The following is an 18255-nucleotide window of genomic DNA, read 5'->3' as shown; positions in this document are numbered from 1 at the left end:
CCACTCCGTCCATCCGTTTTGGGAGCTCATTTTAGACATCAGGCGAAAAATAAGGCAGGACCAAAACTCAAGTGGGCCACACTAGATGGAACAGTAGAAAAGAAATGCATATCATTGAAATCTCCCTAGGCTCCACCTTGATGTTTATACGCCATCCAAACCGTTTATAAGGAAATTCCCACTGGAATGAAGTGAAAACACGAAAAACGAAGCCTGATACAAAACTTTTGTGTCCTAACAAATGTTTCAATAGTGGTCACTGAATACCCACTCTTCCCTCTCGTGTGGCCCACTTGAGTTTAGGATCCGAATAATTTTTAGTCTCTTGTCCTAAAATAAGTTCTTAAAACGAATAGACGGAGTGGATTTATAACAAACATCACGTGGGCCCACCTAGCATCCCTGCTCAGAAACTTCATGCCAAAGGATTTAACAGGAAATCGGTGTCGGAATATTTAATGATTCAGAAGGATTCCATAAAGAAACTCAAAACAACATGTGAGAAAGCCTCCCACCCGCACCAAACCACTGCACAAGCAATCCCTCCTCTTTGACTCCTTCACTTTCTATAAACATCCATCTCACCAACCATTTATTCACTTTCCTCTCCCTTCTCCCTCCTTTTTCTATTATAAATGTCTCTGTCCATTCCAATCCATCCCCCTTAGTAGACCCCACCATCCTTCCACCACCATTTAAAAAATACACCCCCACTGTCCCCACCCACCAAACAAACCCTTTCTTGGTAATCCACCACTACCTCCCAAACAGAGAGAGAGAGAGAGAGAGAGAGAGAGAGAGACCACACCTCTACTCAAAATTATGAGGAATATCTCTTTAACTTTTTTTACCTAGGCATGACATTAAAGCATGTTTGACAAAAGATAAAACAAAAGGAAATAAAAAGAAAAGGGCGAGAGGAAATATGGCATCTGACTTTGATTGCAACTGAAGGGAAAAGTGGGAAGGAGAAGAAATCCTAAAAACCCAGCCACCCAGTGGAACCACTGGGGCAGGGCGGGATCGGAATGTGGGGCCCGACCGCTTTGCAGGAGTTGTCGATGGGCACGTGCAGAGTCACGTCGTCTTTTCCGTCGTATTTTCCCGGCCTATGACGGGGCGTTCGGCTCGGGCTTGATGATCGTGGGAACATCCGGTTGATGTGTGTGGTAGATGGCTGCAGCGAGTGAGATGGGCATGATACACAGTGCCTTCGACTGCAGGAACTGCATGGCTGCCCCGACGTCCTCGTCCATGAGCTTCGCTACTTCCTGCTCCGTTCCATCACTCGACCACTTCTCCCACTCTTGTTGGTTGCTCCCATCTTCGCTCACGTCCCCCTTGGTTACAAAAAATATAAAGAACAAATACAAAAATTACACATATATCATCATGCATGCGCAAGCACATACCATTGCAAGCACCAACACAGAACGAAAGATAATGAATTAGATGACAAACACCAGCCTCAAAATATATCCTATGCTCACATGCATGCATTTGTAGCTAATTTCACAGGAGTACATGCAGAAATTATGCATCCACACTTAAAAATAAAATAAAATAAAATAAAATCGCACACACCCCTTTTTCGAAAATGGGTGAATGCAAAAAAATAAAAATAAAAAGTATACATAAATAATTACCTCAATGGAAGGCAATGGCATGTCAGCTACAAGCTGCGCCACTGCACCAGCTCCACCCAGTCTGCTCATGCTCAGAACCTGTTAATTTTTCCGACAAAAATGAAATAAAAACAGTCACTTAAAATTAGAAAATACATAGAGATAATCTGCACTTCCTAAATCCAGAACCCGTTTTTACATATAGCAGGTACGAAACTCAAAATACTAAAAATAGCAGTGGCCGAGGAGATGTAGGGCTCCCTATACTGCTGGGATAAAGTGCTTAACCTTACAACTCTTTCTTTCTACAAACTTCCCTACAATGACTTACCATGAATGCATTGTTGATGAGGATGACTGCTACTTGGGGAGATAGAAGCAGCAAAAAAATCGGCATGTCAGTCTTAGAAAAAAACATGAGTCAAGATATGACTTGGGCTGGGGATTGGTGTTGATGGGGCATTAGAATATGAATTCAACAATAGAGTACATACAAGGTTGCATGGGAAACGAGGACCATGTACGACATGTTCAAAGGGTGTTTAATATGCCAGTAGGTACAAGTTTGGTAGAGGTTTGGTATGAAAGTTGGTAATAAGTTGATATGGATTGGTAAGGGTTGTTTATGGTGGTTCTTTCATCAGAGATGCTTTTAACTATTATTGAGAGTGGATTTCATAGATCATGCTTTTAAGAGTAACCGCACAGCCATTTCTGATGAAATATGAACATTTGTTTGAGGAAAATGATAATTAAAGCCCCTGTTTTTTGACACATACGTGAACCGTTCATGCTGATGCGTAAATTCATAATGCCGTAAAAAGGTAATTATCCAGATCGTATTTTATCCAATAATCCAATTTCAACATAAAAAATTCATGTCCACATCGTGTCTGTGCTGCATTAATTACAGCACCAATTGCAATGATTGCACGAATTTTAGGTCCAAACAGTCTTCCTTTGTAAGTTGCTATTCATTTCGATGCAAAGTATTGAAATTGGAGGCTGCTTTAAATAAGGCTACAATTTAGATTAGGATGGTATAGATAAAAAAAGGAAAAAAAAAAAAAAAAAGATAATTCCATGTTGGAAACCCATAGGTATTCCAGGAATTGATACACCTTAAAATCACCATTAAACTTTGAGTTTGAATTACCCTCATGAAACATGGCATGTTCAGGCCATATCAACTACAAAGCTTAGTTGGTTAACCGACAATCATGATATGTTGGGCATACTGTGATGTTTGCATGGCATCAAATCGGTCTATCATGTACACCCCCTCATGCTCTTCTTGGCACCCAAAGTCAGGCCAATCTAAAACTCAGATGGGCCACACCACAGGGAACAGTTTGATGGGGACACCCACCATAAAACCTTCTAGATTGCTTGTAGGGCCCACCGTGTTCTGTGAATGCCATCAAATCCATTTAGACGATGTGCCTTACAAAGATGAATGGACACCCCAAAAATCAGGGCAACTCATGGATTGTGTGTGGGCCCACCATGTTCTGTGAATGCCATCAAATCCATTTAGAAGATGCATCCCACCAGGATGAATGGACACCCCTAAAATCAGGCCACTAGAGGATTTAGGCATCATTTTATAATGCATTAGTTTTGGATGGGGAAAAAGTTTGGGACCCAAGGAGAACATGAGGGGGCTCACATGATGGATGGATTGGATGTCAGTACACATCATGGTGGGCTCCACATGCGTATTGTAATAGAAAGCTTAACCTACAAAGCTTTGTGGTGGATCTGGCCTATTACTTGAAATTCAGTAAACAATTAAATAATTCATTTACCTTGACCTGGAGCCTTAAGAACTTCACATAATCCACAATTTCATCAAGCATGGCTGCTCTATCTGTCTGCAAAAATAAATGCAAAATAATAGGATCTGAAATGGGGAAAGAAAACGTGTTTTTTCCGACAACATCAAAGTGGCCCATGATCAGGAGATCACAGAAACAAGGTTGGCATAACACAGATAAATTTCTCAAAATCTCAAATGCTATCAACTACAGAAACTTTAGGAACAAATCAACAAAATCACTTTTACATACTACACGGTGAAAGATTGTGGGCACATCCATCTCCCACCACCTACAGATGGTGTGCAGGAATCCCGACATATATTTCAAAATGAAAGTTTCAAACTCCCTTTTTGAGATGGTGTTTGGTTTACCTCACCATCCCTGGACAGTCAGAGATATGAATGCACTGACTGCTGGTGCACATGATGTCCACCAGAGTAAAGCCCTTATTACGCATGGATTAGTAAAGGTTATTAAGTGCTTTTTTTCTAACAAAAATGGAAAGACCTTCAGAATTGCTACAGTGAATAAAGTCTCTCTCAGTTTAAAGTGTAAAACGGGCTGAACCTTGCTTCTTGTAACAATCTGGGTTCATCCTAGAGGAAGAAGGAAATGGATTGGCGAGAGAAAAGAGAGTTGGTCTTTGAAGGATGGAAGGGGAACTTCCCAAAGAGATTTTATTGGAATGGAAGGGGAAGGACCAGCTCCTGTACTACACAGCATAGCAGAGACTGCCCTACTGTCTGCTCTTTACTCTGTTAGCATGAAGTATATATACAGAGCACAGAAAAAATGTATAGCTGCCTGTCTGCTGGATGAATCACAAGGTCTGGGCAGAGAAAGTAAAACATTTTTCAGAAAAGCTTGGGGGCCATGTCTGGCTGTGACTTCTGAATTGCAGCAAAAAGCATATGCAATTTAGATGAGGGTACCCACAACCTTGAATGAGTCAATATCCTCCCTCATTTCTTTTAGGAAATAGGTTGCCCATGCTCTGAGACAACCCCTATATTTCAAAGCAAATCAATTGCATTTCCAAACTGAGAACCTTTTCAAACTCTGAAAAAGGAAACATCCTAGTCTTATGAATTCAGCAGAAGAGATTTGTGGAAGAATGACTCATCTCTCTCTTCTTCCTTTTTTTTTTTTTTTAAAAATAATAATAATAATAAAATAAAATAAAATAAATTATTTAACCTACCAAGGCACAAATATCCATGTTCAAGCCAACTAGCACAATTGACGGTTGACTTCGAAATGTTTCCATGAAATTAGTATCACTTGGGTTCTACCTAGCTAATGATCATGGTCACCAACCACAGGTTCAAATTCAATAGCCTTAATATTGGCAGGATTACTCAGCAACCTGATCTGACAAGGACATTATTTAACTTCCTCGAAAGAGTGAACTACTTGCCTGTGCAGGCTACCAGAAGCAAAGGTCATGTATACTTAGCTTAGCAAGGTTTAAAGTATCATCTGATACCAGACGTATCACCCGATACCCATCAGTATCACACATGAACAATACGGCTGTATCGGCCTAAACAGACCAATATAGGGGTGATGGAGGCCATATCAGCGGTGAATTGGACGATGCTCAATACACCAACTTAGAACCATGCAGCTTAGTGATGGAATATAGTAAGCCCTTTGTGCCTTCAACTATTCTTCTTAGGAGTCGTCACATGTTCCCAAGAAAAGTGAACCCTTCCCTGCTTGATTTTTTTTTTTTTTTTTTTTTTTAAAATTTATAATGAACCAAGTTTGTAGGCCAAGTTTTTCTGTTTAATCTCTCCTTCTGACCGCCAGTATTGAATTATTAGCTCAGGAGAGTCAACTGGAGCATTTTTCAAACTGGCCCTATCCTCTACATCTGCACCTATGAAAACATCTCCTCTCACTTTGTTGATTTTTTAATTAATGGATGCACCAATACAGCTCAAAGAGGAATTCTACATAAAAATTTGCATCTGTAAAAGCTCCATGCATACACACAAGGATAACTATGTGGTCCTGGGAAATTAGCAAAATACTCTCTCAAAGTTTAGTCAAACTAGGCAATTAGTGGATGGACAAAAGCCTGGAAGCATACAAAAATGGCCATAGATAATTTTTAAAAAAACGGAAAATACACAGAAAGGGAGGACTATAATCCTCTTACAGCTGGCGCCATGCATGGCCCCACTTAAAAAGGTGATGGGGACCAGTATGCTATGTTTCAGCTACCATTCGAAATTTCAGTATCAGATAAAATCACATCTTCCAGAAAGTAACCAGGTTTGCTGACTGAATTCCATCAAATGAAAGATTTGGGAAGATAAATAACCACATCTTTTGGGTCAAGAGCTAAATGAATGAGGGGGATGAAAATGTTAAGTGGGGCCCTCTTACCTTGCATGGGTACTTTGTCAGGATTTGGTGGATGGTTTGGAGGAAATAGAAATTAATAGCCACCGAATTTCCTTCATATGTGAGGTACCTTCTTTCGGAATCTGGATGTATTTTAATATAGGGGGCATAAGCATAACTGGCGCCCAACAAACTCCATGAAGTCAACAATAATTGACTTGGGAATTCCCTCTATCAGGTGGGCCCTTAGAGCAAGGCACATACAGTGACTGTAGAGATTGAAACATCAAGGCAGATGTTTAGGAGCTTCTCTTAGATGCTTTTTATGCACCTACCTATTGTGGTAGGGGGAGATTATACCAACACAACTGGCTGTGGTTGGGTTAGATTCATGCAAGAGTACCCAAAGATTAGCCAGCATTTGGATAAAATTTTAAACTAAACCTAGAGTAGTTATGAAAGGCAGGTCCACATTCTACACAGCTGCCAGCACTGTGGCTGTCATATGATTGGAAGTGAGACTCAACACATGGACTGGCCAAGCAGGCTTTACTATGATGTTTTTGGCATGTCCAATGCTTCCCATCCATTGCTCGTCTTTTATTACTTCATTAATTTTGGAAAGCTAAGTTTCGTTTTATGAAAAGCTGGAAGCCTTGGTTTTTCTCGTGGGCTCCATGAAAAATGGTGAAATGTTATCTTCATTCATTGATGAAATACTATTTTATTTCACAAAAAAGTAACTACCTATGTCAATAAGGGAAAGCGATCTAGCCTAGAATTTGTGAAAGCAAATATGTTCCTATGTTGTGGGCCAAGCAGGACTTCTTTAATAAGTGGGAATCCATGGGAGAAGAAAGGAAAAGAAAAAGCTTTCCTTTGACAAGATGTTTTTCCATGTTTGATTTGGAAAGAAAGCCATGGATTCCATGGAATAATCATTATTACACTTTTTCATTTCTATAATTCTCAGAAAATTCAAAGTTACATTTGAGATGAATTAGAGATGTCCGCTTGCAAATCAAACATACCACGAAAAATGGAATCCATTGGAATTCATTTCTCAATAATATGTTGGGAAATAATCACTAAATAATGATTATGAATTCCTTTCTTTTCCCATGAATTCCTGCTTATAAAAAAAGGCCCTGTAAGACAGAAGTGACCTAAAATATCCATGGGCCTAAAAATCAGCCTAATCTATGACTTAGGTGGACCACACACACCACGGGTAGCAGTTGAAAGTGGATACCCACCCATTGAAACCTTCATGGTCGTCTATAGGGCCCACTGAGATGTGGTACAGACATCCAGCCTCTGCATTGTGTGTTTCCCACCTGGATGAGGGATCACACTAAGTTTCAGCCATATCCCAAAGTCAGGTGGGCCCCACCAAGTGCTTTTAGATGTTTTAGGCATGATTTCGCATGGTTTCAGATGGTGCGACCCACTTGAGCTTCAGATACAGCTGATTTTTTATTTTTTTTAATTTTTATTTTTATATCCCATGACCTAAAAGGGACCCACCAAATGCACGGTGTGGATGCCTGAAATAGATCAAGGTGGGGCCCATAAAGTTCAACCTCATGGGAAGCGCTCATGACGTTGACCTCATAGTACCAATTTCCCTGTGTGTGTGTGTGTGTGTGAGAGAGAGAGAGAGAGAGAGAGAGAGAGAGAGAGAGAGTAAAAAACATTGCATAAAAAGAATAAATGTGCGCAGTGTTAGAACAATCACCTTGTTGGAACTGGGAACCAGTTCCTGCAAAGCCTTCATCCTTTCTGCTATTCTTTCCCGACGCAGCTACAATCACAGAACAAAATGCAGTGAATAGTTGGAACATAAGATGGAACAGAACGAGCTGTAGCAAAATGTGACCCTGGTTGCCCGTGTAACGACAAATGTGCCTAGCCTTTGAGATTATTGAAGCATTAGCTTCTAGTCATATCAAGCTGAATAAGATGTCAATTTGAAGTTAAAACTCCTTAAATATGAGATGTTCCTTTATTCAATTATCTACTTGTGGCAACTAAAGTTGATTTTCGTATTGTAACAGAATGGTCCTTTATCTAGATAGTTAAAGGCTCCCAGCATTTGGAGTATAATTGCATCAAATACAAAGGGAAGTGGCAACAGATTCAGTTATGGAAGCACTGAACTTCTGTTTCAAAATGTTAGCGAGTACAAACAGCTATGATGCAGGAGCCATGGAACATGCATGTGTTTTGATCTGAAGCAGGAGTGGCATTTGGGAAGGCTCGTAGAATTTTTTTTAAAGACCCAATCAAGTACACCACAACACAAACAAAGGCAGCTTGACTGCTTGAGTCAAAGCAGTTATTATTATAATTATTCTTTATTATTGTCATTTTCATCCCTCTTTCCTCAACTCCCAACCAAAAAAATAAAAATAAAAATCCAACAGTATGCAGATATTTCTTACGTTCAAAATACTAGATTGAATATTCACACCAGGTTACTGGTCCACCTGGATGCATGATCTCATCAAGTCCAAGTTTTTCCTTTTTGCTAGATAAGGTTACAATGCATTAATCTCAAAGTAGAACATCCCCAACTCCCATTTGGGCTTGTTTGGTCCGCGGGATTAAATGGTATGGAATTGTATTAGATGGGATTAACACTATTATTGCACAATGATTACATGTCTGGAAATACCATCGTATTTGGACCATCCAATCCCCATGTTTGGGATAAAATTTTTGTCATGGGAAAAACACTGGATTAAGCAAAATCCTGTTTGGTGGATGATGGACCAAATGCACAATGGATATCGGCCACTTGTACATGTATATAACTAGAATGCCACATGTAAAGGGCATATATGGATGAATGGCATGGATAAAACATGTGCATCAATGGGGGGCCCACATGTGTAGTGGATTTCAAAATCTGCAGAAATCCAGCATGGGACCAAATGCAATTCCATCCCACCTAATCCTAACTCATCCCGTCATCCCCAAACGTTGGATGGAATTTGCACGGGACCAAAGGCAATTCCATCTCACTTAATCCCATCTAATACCCTGTGCCAAATGCCCGAGTAAATAGACCTGAAAGAAAAAATAAGAATAACAAAAAGACAGGAAACAGAGGAATGAAAAGAAAAAAAGTGCACATATGCTCATCAGCAGAACTAACCAAGTACGACCCTCCCACCAAAGAAACCACATTTGCGAAACTGCTAACCTTTAGGTCCTGGTTATATTACAAATTATAATCTCAAAGCCTCAGAAGGAAAGCTAGAAAACCATCAATTCTAAGTTTGAGAGGTAATAGCCATGTGTGCCAAAAGATTCATTCCACCATTCCATTCTAATGAAAAGTGAGAAGCCTTCATCTCATGTATGGTAAAAAATGCCCCGTTCTGGATCCAGGTCATCATCTCTCGATCCTTCCTGGCTTGCCCAAAAGCCATTCTTTTATCTCATCAATCCAATGAAGGAGGAAGTATATGATATGTAATCCACATCTTTGCACAGCATACACAAGTTTTCAGTTCTAATAATGATGCCCATGGTTCAATAATCCAAATCACTATGCCTAAAATATCTCCTAGATGGGACAATCTTACCCTTTTAATTGTAGCTTGTGGCCTAAAGAAGACATTTATGATGAGAAATACAACAATGGTCCACAACCCACTAAAAGAAGTCTTAATATCAGTGGCAGGGATCTTTCAATCGGGGGATTTTGTCTCATGCTCAATCCAGTGGGCCCCACTTCTCCGAATATGCAGGTCACGTTTTGTATAGTTCCTTACAAAGAATAAGGTAAAGCAAACTAGAAAGCAACAACTCAGCAGTTCTTCCAAATAAGGTGGCAGTTCAATAATATTTTAACTCGGCAAATCTTCTAAAAAGAACCGAATCCCGACCCATAATTTTATTTAAAATTCCTGGATGATACCTTGAAATGTTTACATAATCAACATGGGAGACCATTGTTCATATCTTCAACGAGAAGGATATTATTATTTCAGCAATTATCCAAAAACTACTATTAGTGTAGGCATGTGTGGTCCTGCGGATCACCATACGAGTCCTCACATATCTTCTGTATAAATTAATGAAATCAGGGGGGAGCAAAATTATAAAGGTAGACTGTAATTTTGTTCATGAAAAATCAACAGGTGGCTTTATTAATACACCTCATGTTACGTCTAAGGATCAACTAGCAGATATTTTCACAAAAGGTGTAACTAGGTCAGGCTTGAATGACATTGTATTTTTAGGCTGGACATGTACGATGTCCATGCTCCAACTTGAGGGAGAGTGTTAGCATAATCATATGTGGCACATATGCGGTCCTGTGGATCACCATATGATTCCTTCTATATTTTCTTATATTCCATATTTACCTGTCCACATACGATATTTGTATGTTCCTCTTCTTGATAAGTTAATGAAATTAGAGGGAAAAAAATTATCCTGGATATTCCATGAATTCTACAACTAAGAATCAGAATATGCATTCTTGTATAAAATCAGCATACCCGCTCGGCAATGCTATGGGGATCAGTGGCTTGCCCCCGTCTTGCCCGAACTCTCGGACGGATGGGAGGTGGGTGCGGCGCAACTGCAACCACACCAATCGTCGCTTGGCCATGGAAAGTCTGGAAATACCACAGTTTCATCCACTCAGCATTAATAATTAAAGACAAGATGCATAAATCAAATGTAAATTCAAAATGTCGAATATCAGACAGTACATGAAGTCCAGTAAAGTCACTAATCACATGACGTGAAGGTGGGAAATTGCACATACAGAATTCATTGATTACATCAACCATCTGATTTCACCCAATAAACTGGAAATATTTTCAAACCATTTTGGCCACCAATTGGATGGTTGAGATCATCTGAATAATGTGTTCCCATGGTTCCCACAGCTCAAGAATCACCCAAGGAAAAAAAAAAAACTGAGAGAGACAGAGAGAGAGCTTTGGTACTCTGGCAGGGTGTATTGGATGATACACAGGCACTAAAAGAAACACTGTGACAAATCTCGTTCTTGGCAATTTCCGGCCTGGGGAATTTCTTGGGGGATTTTTAGAGTTTGACATTTTTATCAAGATATTATTGGAAAAATCTCGCTGAAAATAAGAATATTAAAATATTTTATTTATAAAATAATAAATAAATTTAAATATTTAAATACGTAGGTATAAATTATTTTAAACCTCTAAACAATTTTTTTCATTAAAGTCGCCATAATTTTAATAATTTCGTGAAAATTAAAAAGTGCTGGGATCTTGAAAATCTTGAGATATCATCTCAACAGTATCATACATTCAATTTCCATTCGGGATATTTTCATAATCTCAGCACTATTTGTCTTAGGAATTGCAAATGTGACATACAAATAATTGAAATTAAAATATCTAAATTATGAGTACTGGCCCCCATCCGGACATGCCTCGATGAGATTTAATTGGGCGGCAAGCCTTGCCAAGTCGTGTCGGCAAGGAGGAATGTGCTGGCAGGGGCAGTACCCAATCCACCTCTTAGTAAGAATTGTACGGATTGCCTGATTGGGCTATGTGTTTCCTGTTAGAGATGGCCCCATGCAAAGGACACAGATTAGGTAGCGATCCCTCATATTCGGTTATGTAGCCCCACTATGATATATGTGTTTTATACATGCCCCCTCATTTTAGGGCATTGCTCCAAAAAATGAGGAATCTCAGGTGGACCACACCATAGGAAACAACGATGATTGAATGCTCACCACTAACAACTTCTTAGGGGCTACAAAAGTTTTGGTTCAAGTTGATATTTTTGTCTTCCCTAGATCCAGGTCTGTGTGACCTTATCAACAGGTTAGATGGCAAATGAACATTACAATGGGCCATGGGAACTTTTTAATGGTTGGCATCCAATCACCACTATAACACGTGGTTTGGTACACCTAATATTTGGTTCTGCCTCATTTTTTTGGGCTCATGTGCTAAAATGAGCTGAAAAAATGAATGGACAGCGTGGATTAAATACATACGTCATGGTGGAGCCAATAACACTGACGAGTACATTGATCTGGTGCCCCAACTAAAGCATGTTTGAAAGTTATCTCTAACAGACATGGCCTACCACATGGCCAGGATTAAGGGTGACCAAACAAAGAATTCCAGATGACGTTGATAGTCTTGGATGATCTGATGGCCCCACCGTGGTCTTGAAAAGAATTCATTTGTCATCAGATACAACAACAGCCACTGGTCATGCCAAACTCCTCATTTGATGGGGAAAATGGTCCGTTCAATATAAATTATTGCATGGGCCATCCACGCCAGGCCCACCTGATGAACGGGTCCGATCTTGCCGGTGACGTGTCCAACTGATGGAGGACTACAAATTTGAGTGGCCCAACGACCGCTAATCGGTCCTCGGCTGCAGTGATAATGGGACGCGGATTGCGTCCTGCCCCGCCGGTCTCCAGGCCTTCTGTGAGTGGGCGGGCCCACCGTGATGTATTTGTTGCCCTCCATCCCTTTTCTCGTATCATTTTAAGGCCTGTTTGGGCGGTGGGATTAGAAGGGATAAGGTGGGATGGGATTCAAAAAACATAATTATTACCAGTGAAGGGATTGTCCATGTTGCCATGTGATAAGATTAATGTCATGCTTGTTGGTAATAGTACATTGAATAGATATACCCACTATCATTTGAAATTACTTAGAACAACACACATGTGTTATATCTAAACCGTTTATTTGTTTTGTAACCTCATTTTATGGCATGGAACTAAAAATGAGGTAGATCCAAAACTTATGTGGCCCCAAAGAAGTTTTCAACGGTAAGTATTCAATCCCCGTTGCTTTCTATGGTGGGGTCTACTTGAGCTTTAGATTTACCTATTTTTTGGTCCATGCTCTAAAATAATCTCGAAAAATGGGTGGACGGTGTGGATATAGCCCACACATCACGGTGGGACCTACACAACTTGTTAACATTGAGTGAAATTGCCCCAAGCTTTTCCATTCTTCCCAAATATGGAGTGGAATTGGCACAGGACCAGATGAATCCCATCCCACCTACTCCCTTCTAATTCCACCGCCCAAACACGCCTATAGCATGTACCGACGTCAGCAAGTTTTGTGGTTCCAACATGAGGTATGTGTTATATCCAAGCCGTCCATCCATTCAGCGAGCGCATCGTAAGGGTAGGACAGATCTAAAGATCAAGTGAGCCACACTGAAAAAAAAAAAAAACAAAAAAAGGCGGGGAATGAACGTCTACCATTAAAACCCTTTTGGTGGTTACAGGAGTTTTGGATCAATATTATATTTGTTTTTTCTCTACGTCCATGTCTACGTGACTTATATTTGTTTTTCCTCTTCATCCGTATCCTTGTGATCTTATAAAGAGATTAGATGGAATATAAATAAAAAATTATTAACTTGGCTGCTATATGTTGTGTGGTCCATTTGAGTTACGGATATAATTTATTTTTTAGTTCTCGCTCTAAATCCATCTCTCGAAATGGAGAAACGGTGTGGATATAATAAATACATCACCGTCGAGAAGCGTCAGCGCCCGTCTTCGTACGAAACGTACCCACATCAGCTATGTGAGATACAGCCAATCCGCTTCCCATTTAAAGGAGAAAAAAAAAAGGACAAATCGGACGCTCAAGTGGACCACACCAAATAAAAAGGAACGCGGATTGCGTACTACCCTCGCCTGTCCTTAGCTCCGAACGGGCAGTTCCGTTGGAGGGCCCACTGTGACGTAGCTGTACATCCAAGCCGTCTATCTTTTTTCAGATTATTTTAAGACATCAAAACAAAAATGAAGCGGATCCAACAGCCAATTGGACCACACCAAAGATGACTCTTGCATTTAATGGATTATGCATTTTAATGCAACCAAGCTTATTATTTGGTGTGGCCTACTTGAGCGTTGGATCTGCCTCATATGTGCTTATGCCTTAAATAATCTGAGAAAAAGATTTGACGGCTTAGATGTACAGATACATCACGGTGGGCCCGCCCACGGAACTGCCCGTTCGGAGCTAGGGACGGGCGGAGGTAGTACGCAATCCGCGTCCCTTAAAAGCTTGGTTGCAATAATTGTACCAGTTACATTAAATGCAAGAGCCAGGTACATTTGAGCGGGAACGGATTGGTTACTCTCCCTATACCAGCCGATGGCTGGGAGTTGGTGCTCCGTGGGCCCAACCATGATGTATGTGTTTCATTCCCGCTGTCCAACTAATTCTAATTTTACGGATCATTTTACAGTATGAGACAAAAAAAGAGGTATATCTCAGTCTCAAGTGGACCACATTACTGGAAAGAGTGTTGAATGAGCATAGTCTGTTAAAAACATTTAGGGAACCATAAAAGCTTTGGATCAAGCTTATTTTTATTTTTTCCCTTCATCTGTGCCTGTATAACCTAATCAACAGAGTGTATATCAAATAAACAGTACGGTGGGGCTCAGGAGAATTTTAATGGTGGATATCCAATCACTATTGTTTTCATGTGGTGTGGACTACCTGAGATTTATATACCTCTAATTTTACGGGATCAAGACCTAAAATGATCTTTAAAAATAGATGAACGGATTGGATGAAACACATACATCATGGTAGGGCTCACGAAGCACCGACCACCAGCCACGGGGATGGTGGCAGGGGGAGTAGCAAATCCGTTTCCCATTTGAGCGTTGTATCTGGCTCATTTTCGTATTTATGGCTCGAAAGATCAGAGAAAATGAATGGACGGCCTCGATAAACAGATACATCACGGTGGGCCCACCCACAGAACTGCAGACGGGCGAGGGCAGGACAAAATGCGTAATAATGAGTTCAACAACCACACGTGCGAGCACAGCATGTGTACGGCATGCTGACTTCATCCAGCACGTGGACCCCTGCACCTTGCTGAGTGCTGACACTGATGTTACTTTTCACGGTTTCCAACCACGGAAGTGCATTACGAACAGGCGCCCTTCTGCCCGAAATGCCCCTCTCGCCTCAAAATCATTCCGCTCCGCTTTCGAAGAAACGGAGGGCATCTTCGTCGCTAGAAAAAAATGCGATCGAAGCCACGCGAGAACGCAGCCGAACATCAACGGGCCCACTGCGCAGGAATTTGAATGTGGACGTCTATCAAGTTTTTAAACCGCTCATTATTACGAACCGGCCCACCTGATAATCGGCTTGGATCTCGCAAAGGCACGTGTGCCGAGCAAGTAGCATGTGCGCTTGCTCGTGTGAACCAGACTACTAAATCGCCGATCATATTAAAAAAGTAAGCAACAGTGAATAACAAAAGGAGAGTACGCTACCACTATTTACACCCACTCTTTTGGCTTTTTCCATACACTCATTACCATATTTGGATTCGAAATACTATACTTTTGTACTTTTCAATTCCAAAAATGGAAAACTGGGTCTAAAAATCAAATTCCGACCGGCGATGTTTTTTCATCTATATACGAACCTGGGCATGATTAGGTCGGATTAAATGAGGCTGCACGTGTCCGAACGACGGGAAGAGACTCGCCAGATGCCCGGAATCTCTTTCCTGCTCAGAACCAAATGAAAAAAATTGAATAGACTGAAATAACTCCAGCCTCCTTTAAAAATCCCAACCATGTAATTTTCTTTCTCTTCATATATTTTCAGTGACGATTTTGCCCCCGAGAGCGGCTGCTGAAAAGTACGGTGGCACGCGTGCTTTTCCAGAAAATCCAGGGCATACGTGTCATTTCACCGGAAAGAAATTTTGAATCCGGCATGTTTTCGTTCGTTGTTGTTTTGAAAAAGACCCTTTTGCCACTGAAGGGAACACGGGAAGAGCAGAGAGGACACGCATGCCCATTCAGAAAAGTCCAGGGACAAATAAGTCATTTAAAGATGTACGGAGTTGTGTTTCATATGTCAAAAGGACGATTTTGCCCATGAAACTAGCACGTAAAGAAACGGGACATGCACGACTTTCACGCAAAGCGCAGGGGCATAACCGTCATTAAAGAATCCTCCACTCACCATCTTCCCAGACGCCTTCGCGGCCTCCGCGCCATCTTCCCGAAACCGCTTACCACTCCCAGACTCCTCCTCCGGTTTCAGAAAACCGCCTTTTCCCTGCTCCAAGCTCAGCCCCAGCGGGAAAACCGCTGGCTGAAAACCGCCCCCGGTGACCTGGCCTGACCCGTCCCCGGAGTTCAGCTGCAAGCTCATCGCCGTTCCAGAGAGATTTCCCCCGTCATTCCCGTGGTAGGAGGGCATGGCGAGGATCTGCTCGAGGAAGTCGTCAGGCAAGCCATCCGGCGGGTTCGCCATGCCGGGAACGTGTCGGAGAGATCACGGGAGCGGTTTTCTGACTAGTCTTCGAAGAGTCTTCGAAGGAGAACGAGGTCTGGGTTTTTTAAAGGGCATGGAAGGGAAGGGAGGGATTTCCGAAACTCGAGAGCGTGTCGGAGAAACGGGTAACAGAAACGAGGCCCAGTGAAACGGATGGTTTGCGGGCTTCGAGGGATTTTTTGGGGAATTGAAAGGAAATCGACGGGTAAAAAGGGAAAGAGGGATTTTATAGCGGGGAGCGGACTGGCTTCCTTTCTCGCGCTTATGAGGGCCAGAAGAAAAAGAATTAAAAAGAGAAAACGTTTGATACTCTGGAAGGGTACGATACTTGATACGCAGGTACTAAAAAACCATACACGTCATAAGATTAACTTAAATCAAACCGTTCAAACAGTTTAAAATAGTTTAAATGGATATTAAAATGAAAATAATACTGATTTGATTTTCTAAATGGCTCATTGGTGGAGTTTTAATTAACAGTCAAATTGAAAATATTCAACGGATTAAATTTTAAAAATGCCCATCAATCGTAGAAATGGTTAGTATGATCATTTTCGTTTTGTGCAACAATCTATCTAAAGTGGGCCCTACGATTTGGACGATTTTTATTTATTTACTTATTATATAACCCCTGTATAAATTCTTGGTGCCTGCGTATCAACTATCACGATTGCCTGAGTATTGAAGAACTCCTCGATATAAAAGGCGGGGTTTTATTAAAATCTTGGAAATTGATACATACACCTACCTTGGTTATTTTACAGTACACATTTTCCATTAAGGGATAGAAAGTAGTACGGTTGTGTACCATATTGATTCTCAAATGAAAATAGTTGCTGTGGGCGTAGATAGCGACTTACATTTTCATCCCTAATTTTTTGAGAAATTTCCTGCTGTACGACCCATACATGCCCATCAACCTTTTTAAGAACACTTTCTTTTACCTCTCAAGAATAAACCCAAGTTGTACGGCCTCATTTCTCAGGTCGAAAATGCCCCTTCGTTTCCTTCCGCAAGCGGATCGCTTGGTGTTCTAAGACGAGCGCTGACGCTCCTCGAACTGAGTTGTACGAACGGTTCAAAAGATATCAAAGTTAAGTGGTAAGTGGCCCCACGGTTATATATTTATTATATCCGCAACTCTCATTAATATTGAGATCATTTGGGAGCATTATCAAAAAAAAAATCATATCCAAAGATCAATGTACCACATCACAAAGAGCCACGGAGAAAATTGATTTCCACGGGCCCACCGTAATATTTATTTTCTATCCAATCTGGTCACAGATACCTGGACGAAGAGGAAAAATAAATTTCATAATGATCTAAAACTTTTGAAACCCCTGAAAGGGTTTCAATGGTAGACGTTCAATCATCCCTTGCCTTTTACAGCGTGGTCCACTTGATAGCTAAATCTATCTTGTTTTGCATCTCAAGCCTTAATATGAGTTAGCCAAATAGATGGACACTTTGTATATAACAGATACCTTATAATGGGATGGGACCCGCAAAAAGCTGTGGGGATTAGGATGAAAAAAAAAAAGGGCCCGGCTGGGATGGTATCCGGTCGATTGTGTCAATGGCTACGGATAGTAACCGTAGCCATAAGCGTGGTGCTCTAACACACTGTAAACTTTTTTTTTTTTTGTTGAACATAGAGAACCTTATTATACTTACATTTTTCTCTAATACATATTTATATAAATATGTATATATAAGCATATATATTATAAAAAAAAAAAAAGTCTCTCTTTTTTTTTTCATTTTTTTCTTTATTCATTTAGCAAGAATATCTTCAAAACCAAAACTAGTTGCTTAACGTACCATATATGATTTTGGGGTAGGAGAAGCTACTTTACCCAACCAACCTGGTTATTTTCCAAGATTCCATCAGGTCGTTGGTCAAAAATCCATTTCATTCACTTTGCGTTCAATTTCAATCAGTTCACGGTGAATTTCATTAACTTCGTGGTTAATTTCATTCACTTCGCAGTCAATTTCAATCACTTCACGATCAATTCCCTTCATTTCAAAGTCAATTCCATGCATTTCACGATCAATTCCGGCGATTCCCCTTCACATCACGATCAATTCAATTCATTTCATGGTCATTTCCCTTCACTTCAT

General features: G+C 40.7%; 1 protein-coding gene across 2 annotated transcripts; it reads right to left on the bottom strand.

Moving 5' to 3' along the window:
* Window positions 1-809: 809 nt before the first annotated feature.
* Window positions 810-16386, bottom strand: LOC131248945 (transcription factor UNE12). 2 transcript variants are annotated; one of them, XM_058249474.1, is made up of 7 exons: window positions 15814-16386; window positions 15266-15349; window positions 10312-10431; window positions 7536-7601; window positions 3434-3499; window positions 1647-1724; window positions 810-1340 (listed from the first exon to the last, which is right to left on the bottom strand). In XM_058249474.1, exons 1-7 carry the CDS (start codon window positions 16105-16107, stop codon window positions 1110-1112), a joined length of 939 nt encoding a protein of 312 aa, XP_058105457.1. In that variant the 5' UTR covers window positions 16108-16386; the 3' UTR covers window positions 810-1109. The 2 variants fall into 2 exon arrangements, with proteins under 2 accessions (XP_058105457.1, XP_058105458.1); XM_058249475.1 differs by lacking the exon at window positions 15266-15349.
* Window positions 16387-18255: the final 1869 nt, after the last annotated feature.

This window comes from Magnolia sinica, chromosome 6 (genome assembly GCF_029962835.1).
Source record: "Magnolia sinica isolate HGM2019 chromosome 6, MsV1, whole genome shotgun sequence".
Classification (NCBI taxonomy): domain Eukaryota; kingdom Viridiplantae; phylum Streptophyta; class Magnoliopsida; order Magnoliales; family Magnoliaceae; genus Magnolia; species Magnolia sinica.
Note: the sequence above shows the minus strand (reverse complement) of the source record. Positions and strands in the feature narration are given on the sequence as shown.